General features: G+C 39.3%; 1 protein-coding gene across 2 annotated transcripts in view; it reads left to right on the top strand.

The window, feature by feature from the left end:
• The first annotated feature begins 546 nt into the window (after nucleotides 1–546).
• The window catches only part of BAIAP2L1 (BAR/IMD domain containing adaptor protein 2 like 1), a 38434-nt gene continuing 15713 nt past the window's right edge, over nucleotides 547–23267 (top strand). Inside the window, exons 1-3 of one of the 2 annotated variants that reach the window (XM_056502958.1) lie at nucleotides 547–785; nucleotides 8340–8415; nucleotides 11157–11243. In XM_056502958.1, the coding sequence (XP_056358933.1) occupies nucleotides 735–785; nucleotides 8340–8415; nucleotides 11157–11243 (214 nt within the window). In that variant the 5' untranslated portion in view covers nucleotides 547–734. Of the gene's footprint in view, nucleotides 786–8339; nucleotides 8416–10665; nucleotides 10783–11156; nucleotides 11244–23267 lie in introns of those variants that run through there. The other variant, XM_056502960.1, reaches the window with a different exon arrangement.

Here is a 23267-nt window from a genome sequence, read left to right as displayed (position 1 = left end):
CTCCATGGAGGACTTGTGAGCCAGCTCACAGCGGAAAGATGACTGGGCTCAGTGTTTTATGGGGTGTGTATTTAAAACAAATAGAAAACTTCAGCGTGTACAGGAAGCTCGGGCAGCGCACTGGAGCAGGATTCGGGATAAAAACACTGGTGTCCATTCCTGCGGGGGTCTCGCCCCCTCTGCTCTCCCTCTCGTGGGGCTGCTGTGGAAGGAAGCAGGGAAACCACCCCGCACTACCATCGCCAGGGCTACGCTAATTTAGTCTAATTAACCCTTACAGAGCCCTCACTTAATTGCTGGGAGGAGAAGTTAACCTCCGACTGCGCGGGGCTCTTCCAGCCTAGCGCTGCCCCTGACAGGGCGCCCACACGGGCCGGGCCGCGCTTTGCAGCGGGGTGAGAGCTCCGTGAGGGAAGCGGGGCGGAGGAGGGAGGATGAGGAGGGAAGATGAGGAGGGAGGATGAGGAGGGAGGAAGGAAGGTGGCGGCTCAGGTAGGGGCGGTCCCAGCGCTCCCCCCGCCCTGCCCGGGCCCCGCGCGGTGATGCGGCCCGGCCCGGCCCGGCCCTCCCCGCCCGCCGAGCCAGTCCTGCCGCGTCGGGAGCGGCGCTGGGCCCGCCCCGGCCGCGCTGCCCGGCTGGTTCCGCAAGTTTTTGACAGTTCCAGCACGGGAGCCCAGGCTGCGCTGGGCTGGGGCCGCGGCGCTCGGCTGCAGCGAGCTGTCCCCGCCGGCACCATGTCCCGGGACCCCGAGGAGGTGAACAGGCTGACGGAGAACACGTACAAAGTGAGTGGGGGCGGGAGGGGCTGGCGCGGCCACCTTTGCCCCGCCGCGGAAACGCAGCAAACTTTTATCTTTTTTTTTTCTTTTTTTTTTTTTTTCCTCTTCACTTTTTTTCTCTTTTCTTCTTTTCTTGTCGCGTTTTGTTGGTTTGGCTTTTGGGGTTTTTTTTTCCCTTCTCCTTTTTCCCCGCTCCCCGTTTCGCTCCCGCCCGGCCGCTCCCCCTGCCCGCGGCCGGGACAAGGCGCTTCCAGACCGGTTCCTGCCTCTGTGCGGGCTCGGATCGGCAGCCAGCCCTCATTCCCTCCTGTGTTTTGGCGATAAGGTGGTTTGGAGATCCCGGTGGTTGTGGTCCTCTGCTTGAACCGTTTCTCGTACGGGCCAGAGCCTAAAAATGGCTTAACTCTGAATGAAGTTGCTTGCCAGCGTCCCGAGCTGATAATCAGATTTATGATGGTGCACCCGAGCACCGCCTCGAAGTACCGACTTTGGGTAGTTCAGTTCATGCTGGGAGGCTTTTCAACTTTCCAAAATGCTTCGTTATTTGTAGAATTAAAAATATTTTGTTTATGGGCACCAGATACTTTCCCTGAACTCTTTCTCTCTATAAACACACTCCTTCCAAAACACAGCAGTTCTAATTGGGAAAAATTCCCTTGAGAATGATATTTTTGGTTGGGTAGTGAAGAAATCCATAGTTGTATCTGTAATCTTCATTCTGTACAGTGTGTTGCACCAGAGAAAGCACTCAAATTTGCATGATTGCATGCATTTGCAAATTTAACTTACAGCTGCACTGCACTTGCAGCTTTGAGCCCTAAGGAAAGCTTTCTGATGCATTGTTCCATTTCACTATTTACTAAATTTTTCTGGTTTATTATCAAATGTTTTCATGTTTCTGAAGATGTTGTCATCAGCATTTAAAGGTTTCCAAAAACATTTACTAGGAGTAAATTTTTCAGTTACTTTTGTTGTTCTTCAACACACATTTAAGTCAGCTTTACCCCTCCCTTTAAGTAATCCAGTTATATTGGGGTCATGTTGTATTTGCTATTTCCTTTCTTTGGACTTAGATATCAAATTAATGCAAAACTCCTGAAAAAAAAAAAAAAAAAAAAAAAGAGATTATGTGGCTATAAATTTTGTCCTCTAGAACCAGAGCAGATAAACATACTGGTGCTTTTTGGTATCAGTTACGTTTGTGGCAAGGCCATAAGCAAACACAAATTCCCCTCTCAGAAGAGCACCCTGTAAATACAGGCTCACAGAGGAGAAACCTGGGAAGTTGGCTGTTCAGGGCTGTGCCAACAAAGGAGTGCTCTACTCTGTCTATTGACTTCCAAAATGCAGACAAAACAGTTTTACAGAGGAGAGGGGAGAAGATCTCCTGTGTGTTTTAATGGATATAATTTAAAATAGGCTTTAAAGTAATAAGAGTCCTCTAAACAGCAAAACCTTCCCTTTATTCAGTACTTATTTCCTGGGAAAGTTAAAGTTTTGGCTTTGTTTTCTCTACTAATTCAAAGGGATCTTTAAGATTGAAATAACCAGGAAAACCACAAAGGAATACAAAGTTAATGTTGACAGTGTGATGAAATGTCTCCTCTGTAGGTATTTTGAGAGGTCTGGCATGTTGCATCACATAGCTCGTACTCACAGGCCTGGAAACCCTCCTGCCCTGCCCTCATTAAAAATTGAAACTTTATCCAGATAAGGTATAAAGGCTGCTTCAGATAGAAAATGGATTCGGAGTCCACTTTAAAGCAGTTATTTCTATATCAAAGCTGAAATCTTGAAAGCAGTTTGTTACCCTTTAGGGGCAGAGAGCAGGAGCCTGTGTATTCAGCACTGGCTGGGACTGTAATCACAGCTCCCCCATCTAAAACAAATGAACACCTCTTTGTGCCCTGCTCCAGCCTGTGTGGAGAGTGCTCTCCTTTGTTCAGCAGTGCTCGTGGCACTTCTGCTCTTGCCTGAGCCATCCTAGCAGTGCAGTGCCTCAAACACTGTGCTGGGATGGGGAAAATCCAGAGCAGAGCTTCTGCTTCTCCGACCTGTAAGAAGAAAGGCTTGGTCTGGGGAAAAAACAATTCAGTGCAGTGATGGCATCTGTGCTGCAGGACCAAATGCAGGCTTAAGACTTCTCAGAAAAAATCAAATTTTATGTGACCTAGAAAAGTAATAGAAAATTAAATTGAATACCTTTCTGGCCTGCTATTTTCAGGGGACTGGGGGAGTGTTTTTTGGTTGTTTGTTGTTGGTTTTTTTTTCTTTCTTACAGTGCTAATCCATTTGATTTATTAGATTTATTAGATACCTAGTAACCTGTGTTATACAAAGCTTCAAAATATATTTACAGAAGTCATCAGGTGGCTGAGCAATTTTGTTTTATTTTTATCTTGTTCTTCCTTTCTTCTGGCAACAACACCAGAAAGTGAATACCTCAATGTTTTTCAGCTAACCTGACTAAATAAACAGCATAATTCACGAATGTGTGTGCATGCACAAAACCCAGGGCTGACATTTACCCTTTATGTAAGACCTGAAGAATCACTTTAATGCATGATAGGAATGGCACGTGCACAATGGAGCCCAAGGGTGTGGGAGCCTATGACTAAAGAGGGCCAGAGCCTCCCTTCTGCCAGGGAGCTGCTGAGAGGTTCCCTGGTATGACACTGCCCTGCCCTGCCAGGGACCTGGGGGAACACTGTGGCACCCCCTGATGCACAGATGGTCACCCCAAAAAAGTGGTTGTGTGGTGTTGTGTCCCTGCAGCCTGCACAGGTTTTCTGCTGTTAGTGGGGGAAGCTGCTTGGCATCCAGCTGTGATACACAGAGTGCAGGGGAAAGGGGACAGCACAGGGAAGGGCTGAGCTACAGACCTGTCCTTCTGCCTGCATGGGCCAAGGGCTGGGCAGGCAGCTCCCCGTGCTCCTGTGGGGTGAGGTTTACAGAGCTATTGAAAATGGCATGGTTGGTGTTGCTCATCTTGCATTTAAAAGACTTATCTCTCTGTATTCAAGTCAATCTTACCCAGAAATTTTGATTATCTACCAAAGCACAATTTAAAAAAAACCCAAACATCTCCCCCTGAAATAAAGCCTTTGTTCTCCCCAGAGGCATTGAGAATTATTTTGGTAGGCTGTATTGTTTTATCACAGAAATAAATCTGATAAATTCAGTTTAAAGTCCTAAATTCCATGTTTCTGTATTTTAAAAAGACTCACAACTGTGTTAAACTACTGGACTTATGTATCAAGCTTCAGATTCACCTATGTTCCCAGCACAAGCTGCAGTCAGGCTGTTGCTTTGCATCCCTGCATTATAAATCTAACTTGGGGGAAGAGGAACCTTTGGAAGTTTGTATAAAAGCCAGTTCTTCCTCAGTACAAATTATCTCTTCTGCCCTTATTTAGAGTTATGCCTAGTTAAGGTCTATCCTTGGGCATGTGTTCATAACCTGAAAAGGTTTATATTTGAAACACACTGATGGATGATGTATTAATGTTTCTCTTAAACAAGAAATGTTCCATCAAGACGCCTAATAATTAGTCATAAGAATTAGTCTTTTTGAATAAACACTGGCATCTTAATTCCATCTTTTCTATCCATTTAAGCCTGTTTTAAAATAATATTAAGCTAACATACAAATAAGATATCTTAACATGAGATGTGCTGAAGGCTCAGCTGTGCCCTTCTGAAAACTGCATTGTGGATTTCAGGAGCTAAAGGAGGAGATGAAACACACTAATATGCAAAATGCTTCAAGAACAGTAGAGCACAGTATTATTTCCTTTTTGTACAGCTTTTAAATCTTCTCAAGGGGGGTCTCAGACAAGTGTGGCAACACTAGAGACTTCTTAAAAAATGTATTCCTTTTCAAATTAAGAAATAACAAACTAAACCACCAGTAGCTATACAGAGCTTAGCTATGAATAACTATAGTAATGGTAATAGGAGTTATGGTGACATCAAGATCTACTTTTCCCTGGTAGTTTTCTAATTTCAGAATTCCACCCTGATATGTTGTTATTCACTCTGAGTGCCTGCAGGATGTAAACTTGAAACTGCAGGGAGTCCATGCATTGTTTAGTTGTGTTCATACCTGCTGAGCTATTGTTCAGTGAGGTGTGTCTTTAAGTAAAAAGCAAAGCTGAGCATTTACAGGAAGGCACTTCCACAATGGCTGTCATTTGTTTTGAAGATTAGCGTTGTTTGGATGACTGTCAGGAACTGGGGAAGGTATAATACCCACACACAACAAGTGGAAATTCAGGGCTTCTTCCTCTTCAGCCAGCTCCATGCTACCAGGCTGGAAAACTCACACTGGTTTCATGTGGTGGAAGGGACACAGCAACTCTTATAACAGATTCTATGAGGATTTAATGATCCAATGACCAGAATAGGTTTTTCTTATGCTTTTTTTCCCTTGGAAGGTCACTTTTGCCAGCTCTAAATGTCTCTGCATAAAAGATGTTTCCAGTTGCCTGTTTTGAAAATGTTTCCCTTTATTTCCATTCATCCTAAATAATAGAAAGCTGTAGGATGTGATCATGTGCCTCCTCTCCTCGTAAATTATTCTGTTCATGAGAGGTAGTGTGTCACTAGAATATAGGACACACGATTGACAATTAGGAGGCCCTGTTTGTGTGCCTCACTGTACAGCCAAATGATGAACCACTTCATCTCTCCCAAGCTCTTTCTCACTTTATGATGTTTATTTGGATTAAGACAAAGGTTTTATTTCCATGTCCTTGTACACCAAGGCAGATAAGAATACTGTTATTTTCTGAGACTTTTGACAATTTTTAATTCATTGTTTGCCTGATCACATGTTTTTTTTGGTTCCTCTGTCCTCCTTTTTGAGAAGTTTTGAGATCTGAATTAATTGTATGATGTGAAATTTTGCACTGGTGTTCAGTCTTACTCATTTTTGTGACCTTTCCTTTGGACTAAAAGTAAGAGAAGCTATAAAGCTGTAAGACAGGGTAAGAAAAAGCACCTGTACAAATTGATTTGAGTTGCTCTTGTCTCCTCTAACTTCTGAAGATGAATAAAATACTACAATAATTTTAATTTATCTGAAATGTCTTGGTAATATCAAATCTATAGCCCATTCTGAAGAGGGAGTTGCCTGTGACAGTTTCCCTTTTTGATAAAGTGCTCTAGATACTTCTCCTGCACTTCAAAGAGAGCCAGTGCTTACTTATGGTTAACTGTATAGAAAGACCATTAGAAGCATGGCCAGGTTTTTTGTTTGCTTTGAGAATCTAGTCTTCAGAAGAAAGGAAAAAACATCAAATATTATGCTTTTTTTCTGATGTATGAAAAGGAAATAATCTGAAAATTATTTCATCAGGGCATCTTGGAGATGTGGCAGGGGGGTCAGGGAGAATTAAGTTTTTCTATTGAACAGAAAGCCTTGATTGAGATGAGCCTTGCTCTGGATCAAGAGACCCGGGGAAAACGAGCTGTGGGGGCTGGCTCTAGAGAGGGAAGCTGTTAAGGGTAATTTTATTGGGGTTTGTTCACTTCCTCCTGAATGAAAACAACTGACACAGGTGCAATCACTGGTTTGAAATCTGAATTAGAAGATGTCAGAAAAACTGGAATCTTTACCCCTGAATGCTTAAGGCAGTCATTCCAAAAATCAGACTTCAAGGCCAATAATTATCATGTTATTCTTAGAATTTTGGGGTAGATGGCAATAAGGGGTTTTACTCTGTAATTTTTTGTTGTGAGGAACAGGATTAGCATAGGCAGAATCTTTCAAGATTATTTTCAGCATAGAGTGGCAATTCAAGGTGGCATTGGGATTCTTACTTGCCACAGACACACACCATCATGGTACATCTTTTTTTCTCCATACTCTTGAAAATACAGGACTCTTTATCCTGAAACAATTCCCCAATTCATCTTTTTTTATTTTTTTTTTCCTTGTGATTCACTGACTCCATGTAAGTCAACAGGCACCATCTTTAGTACACTGCTGGGAAGAAATAGCAAAAAGTTGGAATGGGAAGAAACAACTTGCTCCTTGGAACAAGTGTCTCACAGTCAGAGTGCCTCAGAAAGGAGGAGAGAGCAGCCACAGCAGCAAATTCAAGAGCTGGGCAGGAGGAGGGATGTTCCCAGACACCAGAGCCTGAATATCCATCGTGTTAAGTTGTTAGAATAGCCCTTGGCATTGTTGGCTCAACCTGAAACATGCTTTCCCAAATGATTTCTGGATGTGGTTTGTGAGTTAACACAAATCAAGGGCCTGGGGACAATAGCTGGTTTGTTTGCAGTGATTGCATTTGGGTGGGTGAGAGTTTAATGGGACAGACCAGAAAACAATCCCAGTTGCATTTAATTTGTACACAAAGGCAGTGAGGCCAGGTATTGTGGCTGCTTTTGAGGTAATTTATGCTATAGTCATATTGGAATCTAATAGTTTTATATATTTTTAAATATCTATATTTTTAAATATCTATATTTTTACTCGATATGACAAAGTATTCTTGGAGTTAATCCTCCACTTTTTTTATTCAGCAGAATCCAGGTATAGTGCTGTCTTTGAAAAATAATAAAATTCTGTCTCCATGGCCTTGCCTGAAAATCAGACAAATGTGACAGTATTGCTGTTCTTTTTGGGTTCACCTGTGTACTAAACATAAATATTTTCATTCTGTTAGTAGTACAACAGACAAAAGCTTGATAGTATTTCACTTGTCTTGAGTCTTGTATTTCTTGTAAACAGAAAGCATCTGTTTTGAATTCCTTGAACTTGACAGTTCTGCTGTGTGAACAGTAGTGAGTGGTGTCATAAAAGCATTGCCATAAAAACAGTAAGAGTAACAGAATGGTGTCTAAGGTATCTCATGATCTTCTTTTCATGTCAATATAATTTCACAGAGTAATGTGATAGCCATAGTTTTGTAAGGAAGATTTTGGGGAAAGGAGGTCTGGAATCTGCAGGTTGTGGAATTTGCTAGGAATGAGAACAGTCCAGCCTGGAGCTACTGGATTTCAGATTCTGGTTGTTTCAGCCAGTAATTTTATTTAACAACAAAAGCAGCTGCAGTGGATTTTTTTTTTTCCCTTATATTTAAATAAGGTCATCATTTTCATTTTCTTTCTGAAAAAAGCATGGCTTTGCACAAATTTCAAACAAACAAAAAATGCAGCAAAACCCCCCAGAATAGATAGTTAATTTCCCTAGATGTGTCTGTAACACAGAAACCACAAATATGAACCAGAGATTTGGTGAACAGCACCTACTGTAAAATATGGTCTTCCACAAACTTTGATCACACCCTTGATATTCCTTTGTAGTATAAACAGCCAGACTCCTTTCTAACCCCCCTGTTGCAATAACTTTTTTTTCCCCACTTATTAATCTTAAATGCTCAGTTTCTTTTCCTTTCCATCCTTTGTTTTCCTGTGTCTCTCAAATCTTCCAATTTTCATCCATCTATGGACTTCTCAGTTGTAAATAAGGCTTGAGTGACACTGAGATTAATACACCCACTGTGGAATTGCCTTGGTTATAAAACAAATTTTGTTTTCTTTCACTAGAATGTTATGGAACAGTTCAATCCCGGACTGAGGAATTTAATAAATCTGGGGAAGAATTATGAAAGAGCTGTTAATGGTAAGTTTCCAGGTGCTGTTTAGAAAGAATGTTTAATTTTCATTTAAATATACATATTGGATTTGAGGGTTGTATATATAGGCTTAATTCCCTAGCTGGACTTTGGATGTGTTTAATTAAGAGGGAATAAACCCCAACTAACAAGCACAAATATACAAATATATGGACCTTCTCTCCAGTCTTTTGGCGTTTTTCCACTGTCCTGGAGAAGTTGCATCACAAACACTTAGACACAGAGCTCCTGCAAAATAAACTGAAAGTGGGTTTAAGAAACCCACATTGGAATAATAAGTGAAAAAAAACAAAGTTATGTAAATTAGGTGGGGTTTTTTTTTTTTTTCTCTCTCTGAAAATACCTTCCAGAGATATTTCACATTCTTAGATCTGCTCCTGCTCACCTACACACGTCACTACTTAAGTAACCCTGAATGCAGAACAATATGAATTAGTTCCAGTTGCAGGAGTGGATTGATTTTTTTGTTGACCCTGCTAATCCTGGTGGTATCTTTTTCATTGAGACAAAATCAGAATGAATTTTAATTTGAATCTAAGGACCAGTCTCTCAAACATTTTAGAATATAATTGCTTGTTTCCATTATTGACTTCACAGAAACAATCTAAGTAGGGCTTTCCAGGACTGGGCTCCAGACTCCCAGAGCCTGCACTGTGGGACCTGTCAGAGCCTGCTCCATTTTCCCATGCAGACTTGTCAAACTGCTTGATACCATATTAAACCATGTAAAATCTCTCTGATTTTGCCTCACTCAAGCCTATGGCACATCTTTCCCCTCTTGTAATGCAGTCCTCTGAGAAATGGGATCCTGCAGGAGTAGTGCATAGCCAAACAGACATTGAAATCTCTCTTCATGCAAATTTTAGACCTGGCTTGAGAAAAAGATAAAACCAGAGCCTGCTGGAGATGAAAATAGGGAAATGTTGATTTATTTGTGGCAGTGCCTAATTTGATGGATTAACATGTGGTTGCCTAGTACCTGACCTTAGGAATTACAGGTAGTACCAGGAGGAATAACAAGTGTTTTCATATTCATTTGAAATACTTCAATACCAGTTTCTGAGAGTTCTGCTTTTCACACACTTTGCTGTTGATTTGTTACATTTTGGCTTTTGTTACATTTGTCTTTAAGCCTAGCTGATAAGGTATATCTAGCATGAATTCTTAATTTCAAATGAATATTTACAGTGTTGCAACAACTGTTGCAAAGTCATCTTTGGACTCTCATAAATTTGTAATCTTTTCACCATCAGTTCTGAGTGGTGTAAATAGATCTGCAACAAGGAGTAAATACTCTGTTGCTAATCAAACACTTTGCAGCTTTCCAAAACGTTGGAGTATGCTGACAAAGAACAGAAAACTTACAAGAACTCCAGATATGTTTATAATGTATTTTTCTACACTTTGAGGACAAAAGGTCAAAAAAGCACCCTTTCTGCAGAAATAATTTATGTGCCATAGAACTGGTGAAGGGACTACACAAGCAGAGTTCTTGATTTAGCTTGGTTAGCACAGGGAAAATCACACATTTCCTTCCTTTTTTAGTGCTTGTGTTAGGAGAAGAAAGTGACTTGGGGCTGTCTTGAGAAAACACAGATAGGCAGAGTTGGACTGTATCAAATCCTCTTGTACAGGTGGCACTCTGCTCCATCACTAGCACCAGTATTATTCTGCTCAGAAAGTTTGAGTACAGAGCACCTGTGAGACAAAGCTTAGACAAAAATCACCCTTTCTAATGCAACAGAGCCTCAAACAGAATCTTTGTTTGATTTGGAAAATTTTCAGGCTTCTCAGTTATGTAACAAAAGATGTCACCTTACTAGTAAAAACTATAAAATACAGACCTGTAATTGGCAATTATATTCCTCTAAAAACAAAAAAATATTCTAAAGCAAACAGCAAGGCTCTGCTTGACTTTCACTTTAGGTCAAGAATTAACTACTACAGAAAAACTATGACAAATAACTAAAGCTTGCTGGTTTGTCCTTGTTATTTACTTTCTGTGTGGTGTGCAGATCAGTTCTGGACACTGAAGATGCAAGGCAGCCACTGTAGATCTGTTCCCTGTGTGAGATGTTTGTCCCCACTGGGCTCCCTGCACTCCAATCCCACGTTTCCGTGTTCATTCCAGTGAAACTGGCTTTGCTGTTTAAATCAGCCCTAACCAGGAAATGATTAACTGGGAATAACTGAAACTTCGTGCTATAAATGTAGAGCTTTTTGGTTCCTGTAAGAGCCAACTTTAGAGGGCAATGATGATTTGTTTTTGAGGGGCTCCACATCTCCCTGGGACAGCTGCAGGTCCATCGTGGCCAGTTGCCATTTCCCAGGTCCCTGGTCCCTCAGCACTTTCAGTAAGTTTGGGATTGCAGTTTGGGTTTTTCCAACAGTTTTCTCTGTACTAAGGAACTTTGCTATGTCCTGACCAATGGCATAAGCCTTCCCACTAGATGCTGATTGCCTCTGGGTATGCACAGGAGTTGGAGCTAAATAACAGGCTGGAACTTCAGTAATATATTCTGGAGTTCTGTCTTTGTTTCCTGGTTTCATGGATCAGCAGGGAGCACAGGGACTTCTGTAACTTTTTCTGACAGAAGGATTTCCTTGTTTCCATATACCCCTCTCTATCTCTGTGCTCTGGATGACAAGACTTCATAGGATCATAAGCTAATAAAAATTGAAGCTATTTTGATTTTTTTAACTGTTGTGTTTTTTCACTTACCCCCAGTTATGGTAGTGGCTGGAAGAGCATATTATGATAGCCTTGCAAAGATTGGGGACATATCAGCAGATTCTCCAGTTTCTAAAGAATTAGGTAAGTGAAAACTCATTTTTCAAATTACTCCAAATATAAACTTTATTTTTGCTTTCCTGCTGGCAGTTCACAGAACAAACGTGAAGTAGATAAGGATCAGTAAAAATATGTTCTACTCTTATTATAACATGGGGAGAAGGGATTAGATGCCTTTAAATCATCTTATTTCTCAAGACACTTACAATGTTTTGACAAAATTACTTTTTTTTTTTCCCCTCCTTTTGTGAATATATATCTTCCTATGCCTTCAAAAGAATGTATTTTAAAGCTCATATAATTCTAAAGTAAGTATGAAAAAACATGTATATTGATTTTTAATGCAGAGGTGAAGGTTGAAATACTTTTGCAAAAGAATATTGGTATGAGGAGTCCTCGTGTACAACAGCAGTTCTAGACTAAAACAATTTTCTGGTTGAGTGTCATTGTGAAGGGTTCAGTTTTACTTCACTACTTTTGATCAAGTGTATCACTAAAAGTTCTCAGGTGCATTTATATTTATTTTCTACTTGAGCTTTTGAAAGAGAAACTGTAGACTCAAAGACAGATTAATTTTTACATTAATATAAATCCACTTCAGGTTCTGTACTCTCCTGAAAATAATTTCTGAATATTTGAAAGATCAGCAGCAGCACTTGACCTTGACCACTTCTGTAGGCTGAGCAGTATAATTGCAACACTGGGCAAAGGAGTACAAAGTATTTGTAATATTTCTGACAAAAGATTCTCATGTCACTGCAAAGCAAAGAATTGAGACCTGTACTGCAAAGGGGAAACATTTGGTTAATACCTTCATTTGCTGTTTGACAAAAATAATTTGATGAGGTGTCTTGCCTCTGAACTTTTGATTTTGGGCAATGGAGGACCCTTCCAGTGACTTGCATCTCCTCCTGTAATTCACACCTGTTAATTCAGCTGATTACAATGGATGGGTTTAAGAGGGTTTTTTTATATCTCTGGAGAAGTAGAATTGAGGGGACAGACTCCTCTTGAAAGGTGGCCACTGGTTTCTGTGGGGCTGCCTGCATTTTCATGGTTTGTTCTGGAAGCACTTGTGGGTGAGTGCTGAGGTCTGTGCCGAGGGCTGGGAGTGGTGGAACAGCAAACAGGGCAGAGCAAACAGTCCTGAGCAGCAGCTCCTCTGTTTGCTCTGCAGGCTGTTTACAGAGAGCAGAGCTGCTGCTGTCAGACTGCAGAACAGTTACAAGAAATGGCTATGCAGAGTCTTATGAAATAGCAGAAAATGTACAATTACAGTTTTTGCAATCAAGCAGTTGGTCAGATGCATGGAAGCAACTAATTTATGACTTGTCACTGTGGGATATTGTCTGCTTATTTGGAAATATTATTATTATTGGGTAATCTTCTGCTGACTTCTGAAAATAGCTGGTTTTCCCTATTATTTGGGACAATACAGAATTGTGATTGAAAACATGTTTTTGTTTAACTATGAATTACAAATTCTTTTCAATTACAAATTCTTTTCCTTACCATATGGAGAAAACACAGCCTTCTTCCCTGCTTTCTGTTCACCTTCTGCCTTAACTGTTACTGCAGAAAAATCTATTCTTCTTAAGGAAAACAGTAAACCTGGATTTCTTCCAGCATACTCTCTGATGGAATACTTAATTTAGAGATAAGGAAAGCCAATGAATTCTGGAAAATGTGCTTAGGAGTCTGTGATCATTTGCATTTTCAAGAAAAAGTCTTACAAATTCTGAAGCTGGGCTACAGTGTTAGACTATTTACCAAAGAAATATGATACACCCAGGTGTCTCTAAAAGTATCTTCTTGAAAAGAGAAATATTTACTGCACACTTTTGTGTTTTAATAATATTGCAGTGCATGCTGAGCAGAATGGGGACAGATCAAGGACAGATCAAACTTTGGACCCTTTGACTCCTGGGGGAGCTGCTGCAGCCCCTGTGAAAATCTCATCCATGAGTTCCTTTAGACTTGCCAAAAGACAAGTGGTTGGCCACTAGCAGCTCTGTCATGCATGATACTTCTGTTATCTCTGCCAGCTTAGAGGTGGTTTCACAGTTCAAACCCAAACCTGCTGGGTGACCTGGAGCACATTCACTGCCAAGGGGATGTAAAGATTGGTATCAAACCCACAGCCAGCCCTTCCTCCTCACAGGAAACACAGTGTGGGCTCCTGAGATGAGACTGTAAAATGGACACCAGCCCCACAGCAGGGTAAAAACAGAAATGGAATAGAAATAAAGTTTTTTTTTAAGTAGAGGGTAGAAAGTAGAGAGGCTGGAGAAGTCATGGGGAAAAAATCAAGCAAAAATGCCAGAAATCCTTTCTTCTGTTGAATGAGATTGGAGCAGAAGAGGGAAATGAGAATGAAAAGAAAATCTGGATATTCCAGCTGATTCAGAGCTTTTGTACTAAGTATCTCTATCTTTCAAGTCTGGATGAAGCTCTCTGAATTATTTTAATACAGAATAATTTAAGCAAATTGAGGAAGTAGAAGAATGTACTGCAGTCATAACACAATCTTTATGAATAAGGGATGAGTTGTTCGAGTCAACATTCTTTCTAATTTTATATTTCCCTAAATTTCTGAGCTTGTAGTTCCTCAGACTTGGCTATGAGCATTTAAAGAACAGAATCTGAATTTATTTGCTTCAAGCTATTCTGCAGCATGGAATTTGCATATTTTTTTTTCCTAGGCATCTTTTGGAAATCCCTCAAGGAAGAAAAGTTAGAAAACAAGAAACTGCCTGTTTTAGAATGTTAAGATTTCATACTATTCAAATTTCTGCATACCACAGCAGCTCAAAATGCTGTATTTTCAATAATGCAGTAAAACCAATTTCACATAGACACTTCACCATGGTGTTAAAATAGTAACTTTCATGTGTTGCTAATTGTTCTTGCTTTGCCCAAAACACAAAGGCTTGTGAGGCTTTGTCATGTCAATTTTTAGTGCTTATAATTTACATAAAATCTCCTCTAGTGACACGGGCTGTCTCTGTAGGCTTCACTTGCACAAGGAATTGGGAAGTTATTTCCTGCTTGCCTGTGGGATTCTGCTTCTCATATCTTCTCCAGCACCTACTAGTCATTGTAGCTTCATCTCATTTTATATTGTGGGTGTAAAGTCCCACTTAGTTTATTGTGTAGCAACAGTATCTACAGCAGTCACCCACAATTACATTATGGGTCTGTACCCAGAGCTTGTTGCTCAAGAACTAAGTAGTGTAAACTATAAATTGCTTGTGCAAACAGAAGAATAAAGAAAAAAAATATTACATTGCATGGCTTTGATCAATGGAACTAAGAAGATCAGTATGTTAATAGGACAAACAGAGGAAGCAAAGGTCTCTTCCCTAATCTAACCAAGACTGATAATTTATTTAAAGATTACTCTGCTTTACAGGCTTGTTTTTTATAGTTGTATTGTGGTAAAACTTAATTGGAAACTGGTGTGCAAGAGCTTATGCTCATCTGCAGTCTAAAATGTAAGAATTTGGGAAAATTTGAGTTCCTTTCAGAATAATTTTTTTGGTTAAAAACCACTACAAATGATCTAGAGAAACAAGAATTTAATTAAAAGATTGCTGTTTGTTGTGGCAGTCACAAGATAGAGAGAGGAGGGGAGAAAACCCCAGAACTTCTCATGGTGCACAGAGGAAGTGGAATTCTTTCCTGACAGAGGGTGAGCCCTGAACTTGATGTTCCTCTCATGCACAAAAGAACAGACTGTTCTTCAGGTTAAAAGACAGGATTTGAGCACATTCACAAAACACTTTTTCCTGTCAAGTGGTGTAATTTTAAAGCTCTCCACAGCTTTGTCATGTTTTATCAAATACAAACCTTATGGTGTAGTAATACCACTTTATTTTACATAGTAATAGAGTGGTGGCAGGAATTCTGTGACATGAATAATGGGGCAGGAGTTCTCTATATCCATGTTCCCATGTTTTTGAGAGCATTTATACCTCCAGCTATTGGGGTAACTGCATATTAGTTTGGGGGTCAAGGCTGATAAACCTTCAGTCAGAATAAACTAGTGGTTGTTGGTGAATGGACCTGTCATTTATCCAAAATTTGGCATTTGTTATGTTTGTAAGTTACTTGAGTAACATCTAACAATTTCACAAAGATCCTTTAGTAACTGTTTTCTAGCTTTTTGTAGAGCAAACTAACAATTAAACATTTGATAATCATGTACATTTAATACTAATAGAATCAGTAGTGTGAGCTTCAATCTGTAGAGAGTTGTGATTCTTTCTTTCTTTTTTAGTGATAACCATTTTATTTCAGCTTTACAACTAGGAGAAACTCTATGGGCTTTTATTCCTCCTCATTATTTTCAGAAATGAGAGAATTTCTGTGTCAGAAATGGTCAACTCATAGAGAAAAAAATTTGGAACTAAAATGGAAAATTTTAATTTTGCTAAAACAGACATATCTATTTGCTGAAAAATTTCTAATTAGACCGTAATGTAAAGCAGTACTTTCTATTTAAAATATTATCCTACAAGTATTATTCAAAACTGTCCATTTTCTTCATGTTTAATAAGCAAAATTGCCACTTGAATAGGTATTTTTCAGAGCTGTAGCTCTCTGCTGTTAATTCTGGGATGCAGCACTTGTGTCACTCTCACTGGTGAGAAAACCAAGCAGAAAAAGGGAAAATTCCATGGTTTAGGGTGAATGTAGCTAGCTCTACTTCCACTAAAATAAAAAGGGGAGGGAGGAGAGTGGTTGGCTTACTTCAACACGTACACATTGACCTGTCAGCTGGAATCCAGTTTCACTTAGAAAGGTGACACCCTGCACTGCTCCCTTCTCTGGCTCCTTTCAGCTGAGGAGGAGAGATCTGACATGGTGTCCACCCCACTGCATCCAGCCATCCCTAGGGAATCAACACCTTTGGAGTAGATTGTGTTGGATTTCTGTCCAGCACAAAGTGAAGGTGCCAGCAACTGCAGAACCTTTAGCACCTCATCTGGTGGAAACTTCTGGGAAAGCAGCTTAGAGGCTGCAGTTTCAGCAGTTAGAATCAGGCCAGCTTTTCCTATGGAGCATTAATAAAAGAGTCTTCTGCTATATTTATATGGAATTTCATTTGAAGAAGCCACTCCATTCCTGTGCTATAGAAGGAAACTACAGAGAGCTGTCTGGAAAGGGAAATACAAAGTATTTGTGGGGTTTTGCAGGAATAAGGGTTTGTATCTTCCAGTTATACAGTAACATTCTGGGCTTGTGCTGTGTAGACCTCAGTCTGCTAAAAGAAAGGGGGAAGGAGATGAGCCAGACTTGGGTGTAAGTTCTGTAATATTTCCCTGACAGAATATAAACCAGACATGGTACTTTCAAGAAGCACACTGAGCAAGAGGTGTGTTTCTTACTGAACACAAAGAATGTGTCTAGAAATGGATACTGCAGTTTGTTTTTACTGAACTACCCAAAAAAGGTTTGCTCTTGTAAATTTTGTTAGGAAGACTTCCAGATAAGTTACAAATTTTCAGGTTCTGGAAATGGCTGATGGGAGGAAGCAGAATATGAAAATGCACAAGGCCTTTGTAACAACTGCAGTAGCACCAGAGAAAAGAAAGAAGACAGATATTCATAGTATTTCAGTGACATTTTTCCAGCTATTTTTTCATGTTAAATTAGATAATAGGTTACATTTTTCAGTAAATTTTAATATTTTATTCCCCACCTGCCCCAGCCGTACTGCACCCTATAGACTGAAGCTGATTCTCCTGTTTTTAGTCAGTGATAAGATGGGGTAACCCTCCTGCAGAGTGTAGCCCTGAGCTGCTCAGGGTGGTTGTGTGATGCACTGGTGGTGGTGGCACCAGCACAGGTGTCTGGGCACCTGCAGCTGTAAGAGCACCTGCCCTGACTCTGGGCTCCAGCACAGAAACCCTGAATGATCCTCATCAGCACACACCTCCAGGGAAAATACATATTCTAAACACCTGCAATGAGTGAGACTTGATATCTTCATGCTGTGCCTCAAAGGCCTGAGAAAATAGTGAGGGACTCCTGAAAGGATTTCTCACTGTACTGGAACACAGAAATTTCACGTGAGCCTCACGTGCATCTTTCATCCTGCAGTGGGAGCCTGGGAGGGATGGCCTGGAGCTCACCTGGGTGTCCATGCAGTGTTTCCTAGGCTGTGGCCAGGTCTGGCTTGGCAGGAGTGATTGTGTGTGCACACAGCTGTGTGCTCCCCAAACACAGCACAGCACCAGGGGCTCGCTCAGGGCAGCAGGTTGTTCTCTCTCACATCTCCACGCTAAGGATGCTGAGCAATCACAGCCTGTCCTCACCACCAGCCCCAGGTGAAAGAAGCCTGAGAGTCTGTGTTGAGAAAATGTACTTATTGTGCTCTCAGTGAGAGAAAAAATGGAAAGTAAATGACAACTTTGTGAGGAAAATAACATCATATTTGTAACTAGCTTGTAAATCCTTTAGTGAAAGTCTAACTATATTTAGTCTGTACAGTCAGCTCTTCCTGCTCAATTATTTCTCAACAAAAAAAATAATCCAGTATCCATTGTAGATGCCACTTACAGTCCCATGGGGCAGGGCAGGGAACCAAAACCAATTGTCTTGGGCTTCTGAGAAAGAGAATTTTATCAAAACTTTTGACTCAATTTAGGTGTGGACTTTTTTGGTTTGGGGTTTTTTTGGACACTGCTAAGACTGTGAAACTCAGTGGCAGCTCCAAAATGCTGCAGTGAAAGTTGTAGTGATTCCTTGTGGTTTATTGCATTTCATGTAACATTTATAATGATGACTTAAATATTTACCCTCTCTGGTACTGGAAACCCATAAAAACTTCAGTTTTTGCTGGCTAGCATGATTTGTTTGTTCCATTCCTGCTGTAAAACAGAGATTAGCTCTCTTGTGTGATCTTCCTTAACTAATCTGCCTCAAACCAGCAGGGTTTCATCCAGGCAAGTTCAGGCTTGTGGCTGTATTGTAACTTATTTTCTTTTCACCTGACCTGTTGAAGATTACAAGTCACTGCACACCACTGCAGCTCAGGTATGAAAGGCTGTGGTATGGAGGGCTTCCACAGCCCCATGAAAGATTAGTCTCTGATAGAAACCTTAATATATTGTGGGTTTATGTTTGGGTAAAAAAAAATAAAAAATAATAACAAAAATGCCTGCAGCAGTCTTCATATATATATTAGTAATGGAGTAACAGGTGGAAAAACAAGTTTGTAATTTTTCATGCATTATTTACATGGCATATGCTTTTCTTCTCCTTTTTTGTTAACATTGAAATTTAGTTTCTGTGCTTACCAATCATCTGAGACAAGCTGAATATTTCATGTTGATTAACATCTGTTCAATGATATAGTATGTTTAAAAAAATTCTAATCTCTGAATTTTTTTTGCCTAAGAGATCAAAACATCTTGTGAGAAATGGGAGAACTAGACTGAACTTTGCTGAATCTGCAATAAACTCACATTCCTCTTTAGAATACAATGTGAGCTAATGTTTTTGTTCCATTTAAAACAGGAAAATAGGAGCATCACCCCAAGAACAAACTCAGAGTCTGGAAATCAAAATGGTCTTGTTAATCTCATCAGTATTCACCCTTGTCTAGCCTTATGTGAGAATAAGTAACAGATTAGCAGTTCATTACCAACTTTATAGCATGGTATGAATTGTGTAAAATTTCTAAAATCACCTGTGTCCAGCTGAAAGAATTTGGCATTAATTTTATTCTTAGTAAAGTGTATTTAAAAAGCAAGTTCATCCTTGGGTTTAACTGAATATGGCTTATAAACAGGCATAATCTTTCTTTGGCATAAAGAGCTGAGCAGTATTCTGTCCCTTTTAATATTTAAATATCCCAAAGTCTTAAAGAAAAATAATAATTTTAATTCAAGTCATTAAAATTCTGTCTTTTGTATTGGAAAAGTCCTTTGTTCATAAATGTGATCATCAGTGAAGTTTTAGGACAAGAAAAGGGTGACTATATATAGTTTTGATCCTGGGCTACAAAAGGAAATTATATCATAAGAGGTGCTAGGCTACTAGAATAGAAGTGAACTGTGCTCTATCCTTTCATTGTTTGCCTAATTAAGAAATGGGAAAAGGATCTTTGAATAAGAGGATTCTTTGATTCTATTTCCATGCTGAGAGCAATATGTAACCTAATGACAGGGAAGTGTTCAAGAGAGCATTGCCAAGTGTGTGTCAGTGAGATACAGACTGGCACTTGTATAGGCAAATGTGTACATTGCAAAATAAAGCTAATATTTGGGAAGGACAGAACTTAGTGTACAGCATTTGCTGTAAAAGTAAAATGCTAAAAGTCCCCTTTGGCCCAACAGATGCCTAGAAAGTTCTCTGGGCTGGGTAAAGCAGCTGTGGGCTCCTGGCCAAGTGTGTTGGCTGTAATATAGCTGGAAAGAATCAATTTGACTGGATAAAACAAAGACCAAAGTTTTAGGGTTGTTTGGGTTCTTTTCACTTGAATCAGATGAAAATTTGATTGTGGTCAAAAACACTTAAAAAGTCAGCATGGGCTAGAACACATTTTTCCCTCTGGAGCCATGTGAGGAGCACAGCAGTGAGGTCCTGTGGGAGCACTGGGAGTTCACCAGTTCAAACACCATCAGTGCCCAATCCACAAAATTAGCAACAGTGTCCTGCACAGTCCTATTTATTGCTTACTGGTTTTGTCTGGATGTGGAGGCAAGATACTTAGACTACTTAGGCATCTTGCAGGACTGTTTATCTCTGCTGTATCAATGAGACTGTAAAGTAATTATTCATTTCCCTTAACTCTTAATTAGTTTTAAGTTAACTAACTTATTTGCTTGTTACATTGGAGAAACATTTCTGTTGTTCACAGCCTTAATAAGAATCCTGCATATTTTAAAATTAATCTCAGAATACCATTTAGAATGTGAAGTTCTCCTTGCTTCAATTTTTATTTTATTCACAGATTTTATTTATGTGTTGTTCTAGCTGCCTCAGGGTACTATATCTAGCATGTAGAGTGGACTTAAAATACTTTACCATATTTTAAAATCTCTTCCCCTTTTCTTGACTGTAGGCTTTATTCTTGTTTTTCTCCTCCCCTTCACCTTCTGCAGTCACCTTCACAAAATATCACTGAGTGGTCATGTGTCAATGCCATTTTGTAAAATGAATTACAGGGAGATTTCCTCCTGAATCCCTGTTCTGGGTTCGCTCATGCAGTAAGGAAAGGCAGACTTGACCTAGTCCTATTGATTTATGTGCATATTACAATTAATTCTGCAGATGGGGGGAGTGTGTTAAAGCATTCTGGACAAACTGTATCAGAAAAAGAGTTCACTTAGAGCTGGGCAAGTTTTTTTTGTTTTATCCTTCTTTATGATTTTCTTCCTTCATATGTTACATTCAATTAAAGCTTTTTGGTTTCACTAAAGCATCTGTTGCACAGTTAAATCCTTCCTATCACAGAATGATAAATTTAACACATTTGAAGCTTAGCAGATGTTTTGTTCAATCATATTTATTTGTTGCACTGTATTACTTTGAAATTTCCTATTTTACTACCTCCTGGGGGCTACTGCTTTCAAAGGACTTTGTTTCTAACTTTCCCATTTCATAAATGCTTTTTTTCTGGGCTGAGGGTGACCTGAAGAGCATCTTGCCAGCAATAACATCTAATAACACACTTGGAGTATTCTGTCTCCATGTGCAGCTTTGACTCAGCCTTTCATTCTCTTGCTTAATAGAAATAATTACGTGGCTTCATCTGTAAGACACAAAGTTAATCAACCTGCCCTGAATACAAAACAGGACAACAGGAGGTAAATGAGTGATATAATTAAGCATTTTGCCTGTTCCCAGACATCTAAAGAAGTCTCACTATTAAGAGACTTCAAATTTTTCAAGAGCAACCACCTCTAAATAAAACTAAATTGAAGTATATTTCAAGTAAGCTGATGTAATTAATACTTCTATTGATTCTAATGAAGCTACTTGGTATTTTAAAAGTTTAAGTGATTTTGTAGGTAGCTGTTGATTCTTGTTTCTATGACAGAACTCTATTGATTGAGCTCCATATTTGTTTCTAACTTGAACAAATTCTTTTAGACTTCGTAAGAACAGTCAACACAAGGTGAAAAGGTAAATAACCTGAACAATCAGCCAGTGCAAACAGTGAGGTTGAAGTGTAACTTCTGCAGAAGTTCTGGCCTTACAATGATTATTTCTGAGAGAAATGGCTTTCCTTGGTTTTCATCTCCTGGGCAAGACAGCCTTTCAAGGATGTTTTCTTGCTCAGGGAATGCTGTATATGGAGAAATGACTGTTGCACCCTTTAGCCTTATGATTTTTTTTTTTTTTTTTTAAACCAAACACCATTAATGGATTTCTAGTTTGTATACTGTCTCAATAGAAAATATAGATACAACCAACAGCCTTAGTTAAGCCTAAAAATATTTCACGAATTCCTGAAGTTTCTGCTTAAAAGATCTTTCTATAGGTGCCCTGAATGTAATTGAAACTGAAATAAATTTACCTTGGAGCCATTATTGTTCATGGTCCTATACTAGATTATAGCTGCATTATGACATATGGTTTCAAGAACTGTATATGAGGAATGTTTGTTTATTTTTTAAGTCATTTAAGATATTTGAGATGTTCCCTGAGAATCCTTTTCTGAGAGAGATTGTACTTCCCTACAGTGCACCTCTAATGTAACAGCAAAATATCGGAGCAAGTATCTGTGAACATCTACAACTACTTTTTTGTTTTCTAAAACAAAGTGGGAATATTTAATGTACACTTGCTTTATTCAATCACAAGATTCCAGTTTCAGGGTGTGGGGAGATGGAAAGCAAAGAAAAAGTATCATTGAAAGACAAGTATTTTAATAGTTATGTTTATCATCAATACCAGTGTTTTGGGTTTCTTAATTCATTGCATAATATGATGCCTAAAACTGTTTCAAGTTTCAGGATGGCTGCCAAAATTTGACTTTAGTGGCCTGGTATCATGTGCTCTGGTCATGTCGTTGTGTTTGATAGGTTTGGGGTTTGCCAATAAATGATGATGAGGTTAATATTTGATTATCAGGTATTATGAGCTCTCATATATAAAACCTATTCATGAGCAGCTTTAATACAGAGCAGAATATTTTAATTGATGTGAGAAATACATGTTTGTCTTCACCTTAAATAGTTTTCTGTACCTTTTTGAGCCTGGCCTTAGGTTATGCTGCCAATAATCCAGAGTAATCCACTGTCTTTCTCAGGGCTATTGTATAATTCACCATGGTGATTAAAATTCAAATATCATATTGAAGTTGTTCCATTTCCATTTTACTTGGACACTGTTCTGTGTAGGGTAGGGCTGTTTAGTCTTTCCTGAATTAATCTTCTACAAAATCTTGTCTCCTTGGATAAATTAATTTGGGAGAACACAATCTAAATGTCATTAACCTATTATCTTAAACTCTAAAGAAGTTTCAGTAAAGAAACATGATATATGTTCAGTGCAAAAATGCTCTTTATTTATTCAAAGTGCAGAATCTGATCTATAATTTAAATTTTAATTGATCAGAGTGTGGTTACTATGGATGTGTTCTTTTCATGTTTTGAATCAACATTTTGAAAGGGGAAATGAAGTGGGTGAGCCAGTACATGCAGTGCCTGTGGGTTCCTGGTGGCAGAGAGGAGATCCCAGAATAAAGTGTGTGTATATATATATATATATGCATTAAGTATAAATATGACTTTTGCCTGATGCACAGTACAGGAAGTCTCTGGTTGAGAGCAAAAGAAAATGCAATTAGGGACAGAGTCACTGACAACTAAACAAGCTGTTTAAAAGTGTTCCAGAACACTCTAAAATAAACCCATCAAATAACCCAGCACAAACCATTTAGAAGGAAGTGTAGCTTTCAGAGTTCTCTTCAGGACATGTTTTGGCAGTATTTTTTTGTAGCAGAGATGAAGCAGCCCGTTTCCAAGTGAGCCTGGGAGGCTGCAGGGACAGAAATAAGCGTGTGTGCACGTCAGCTTTTCCACACACAGC

This window comes from Oenanthe melanoleuca, chromosome 14 (genome assembly GCF_029582105.1).
Source record: "Oenanthe melanoleuca isolate GR-GAL-2019-014 chromosome 14, OMel1.0, whole genome shotgun sequence".
Taxonomy (NCBI): Eukaryota; Metazoa; Chordata; class Aves; order Passeriformes; family Muscicapidae; genus Oenanthe; species Oenanthe melanoleuca.
This window is presented reverse-complemented; position numbering and strand designations above follow the sequence as displayed.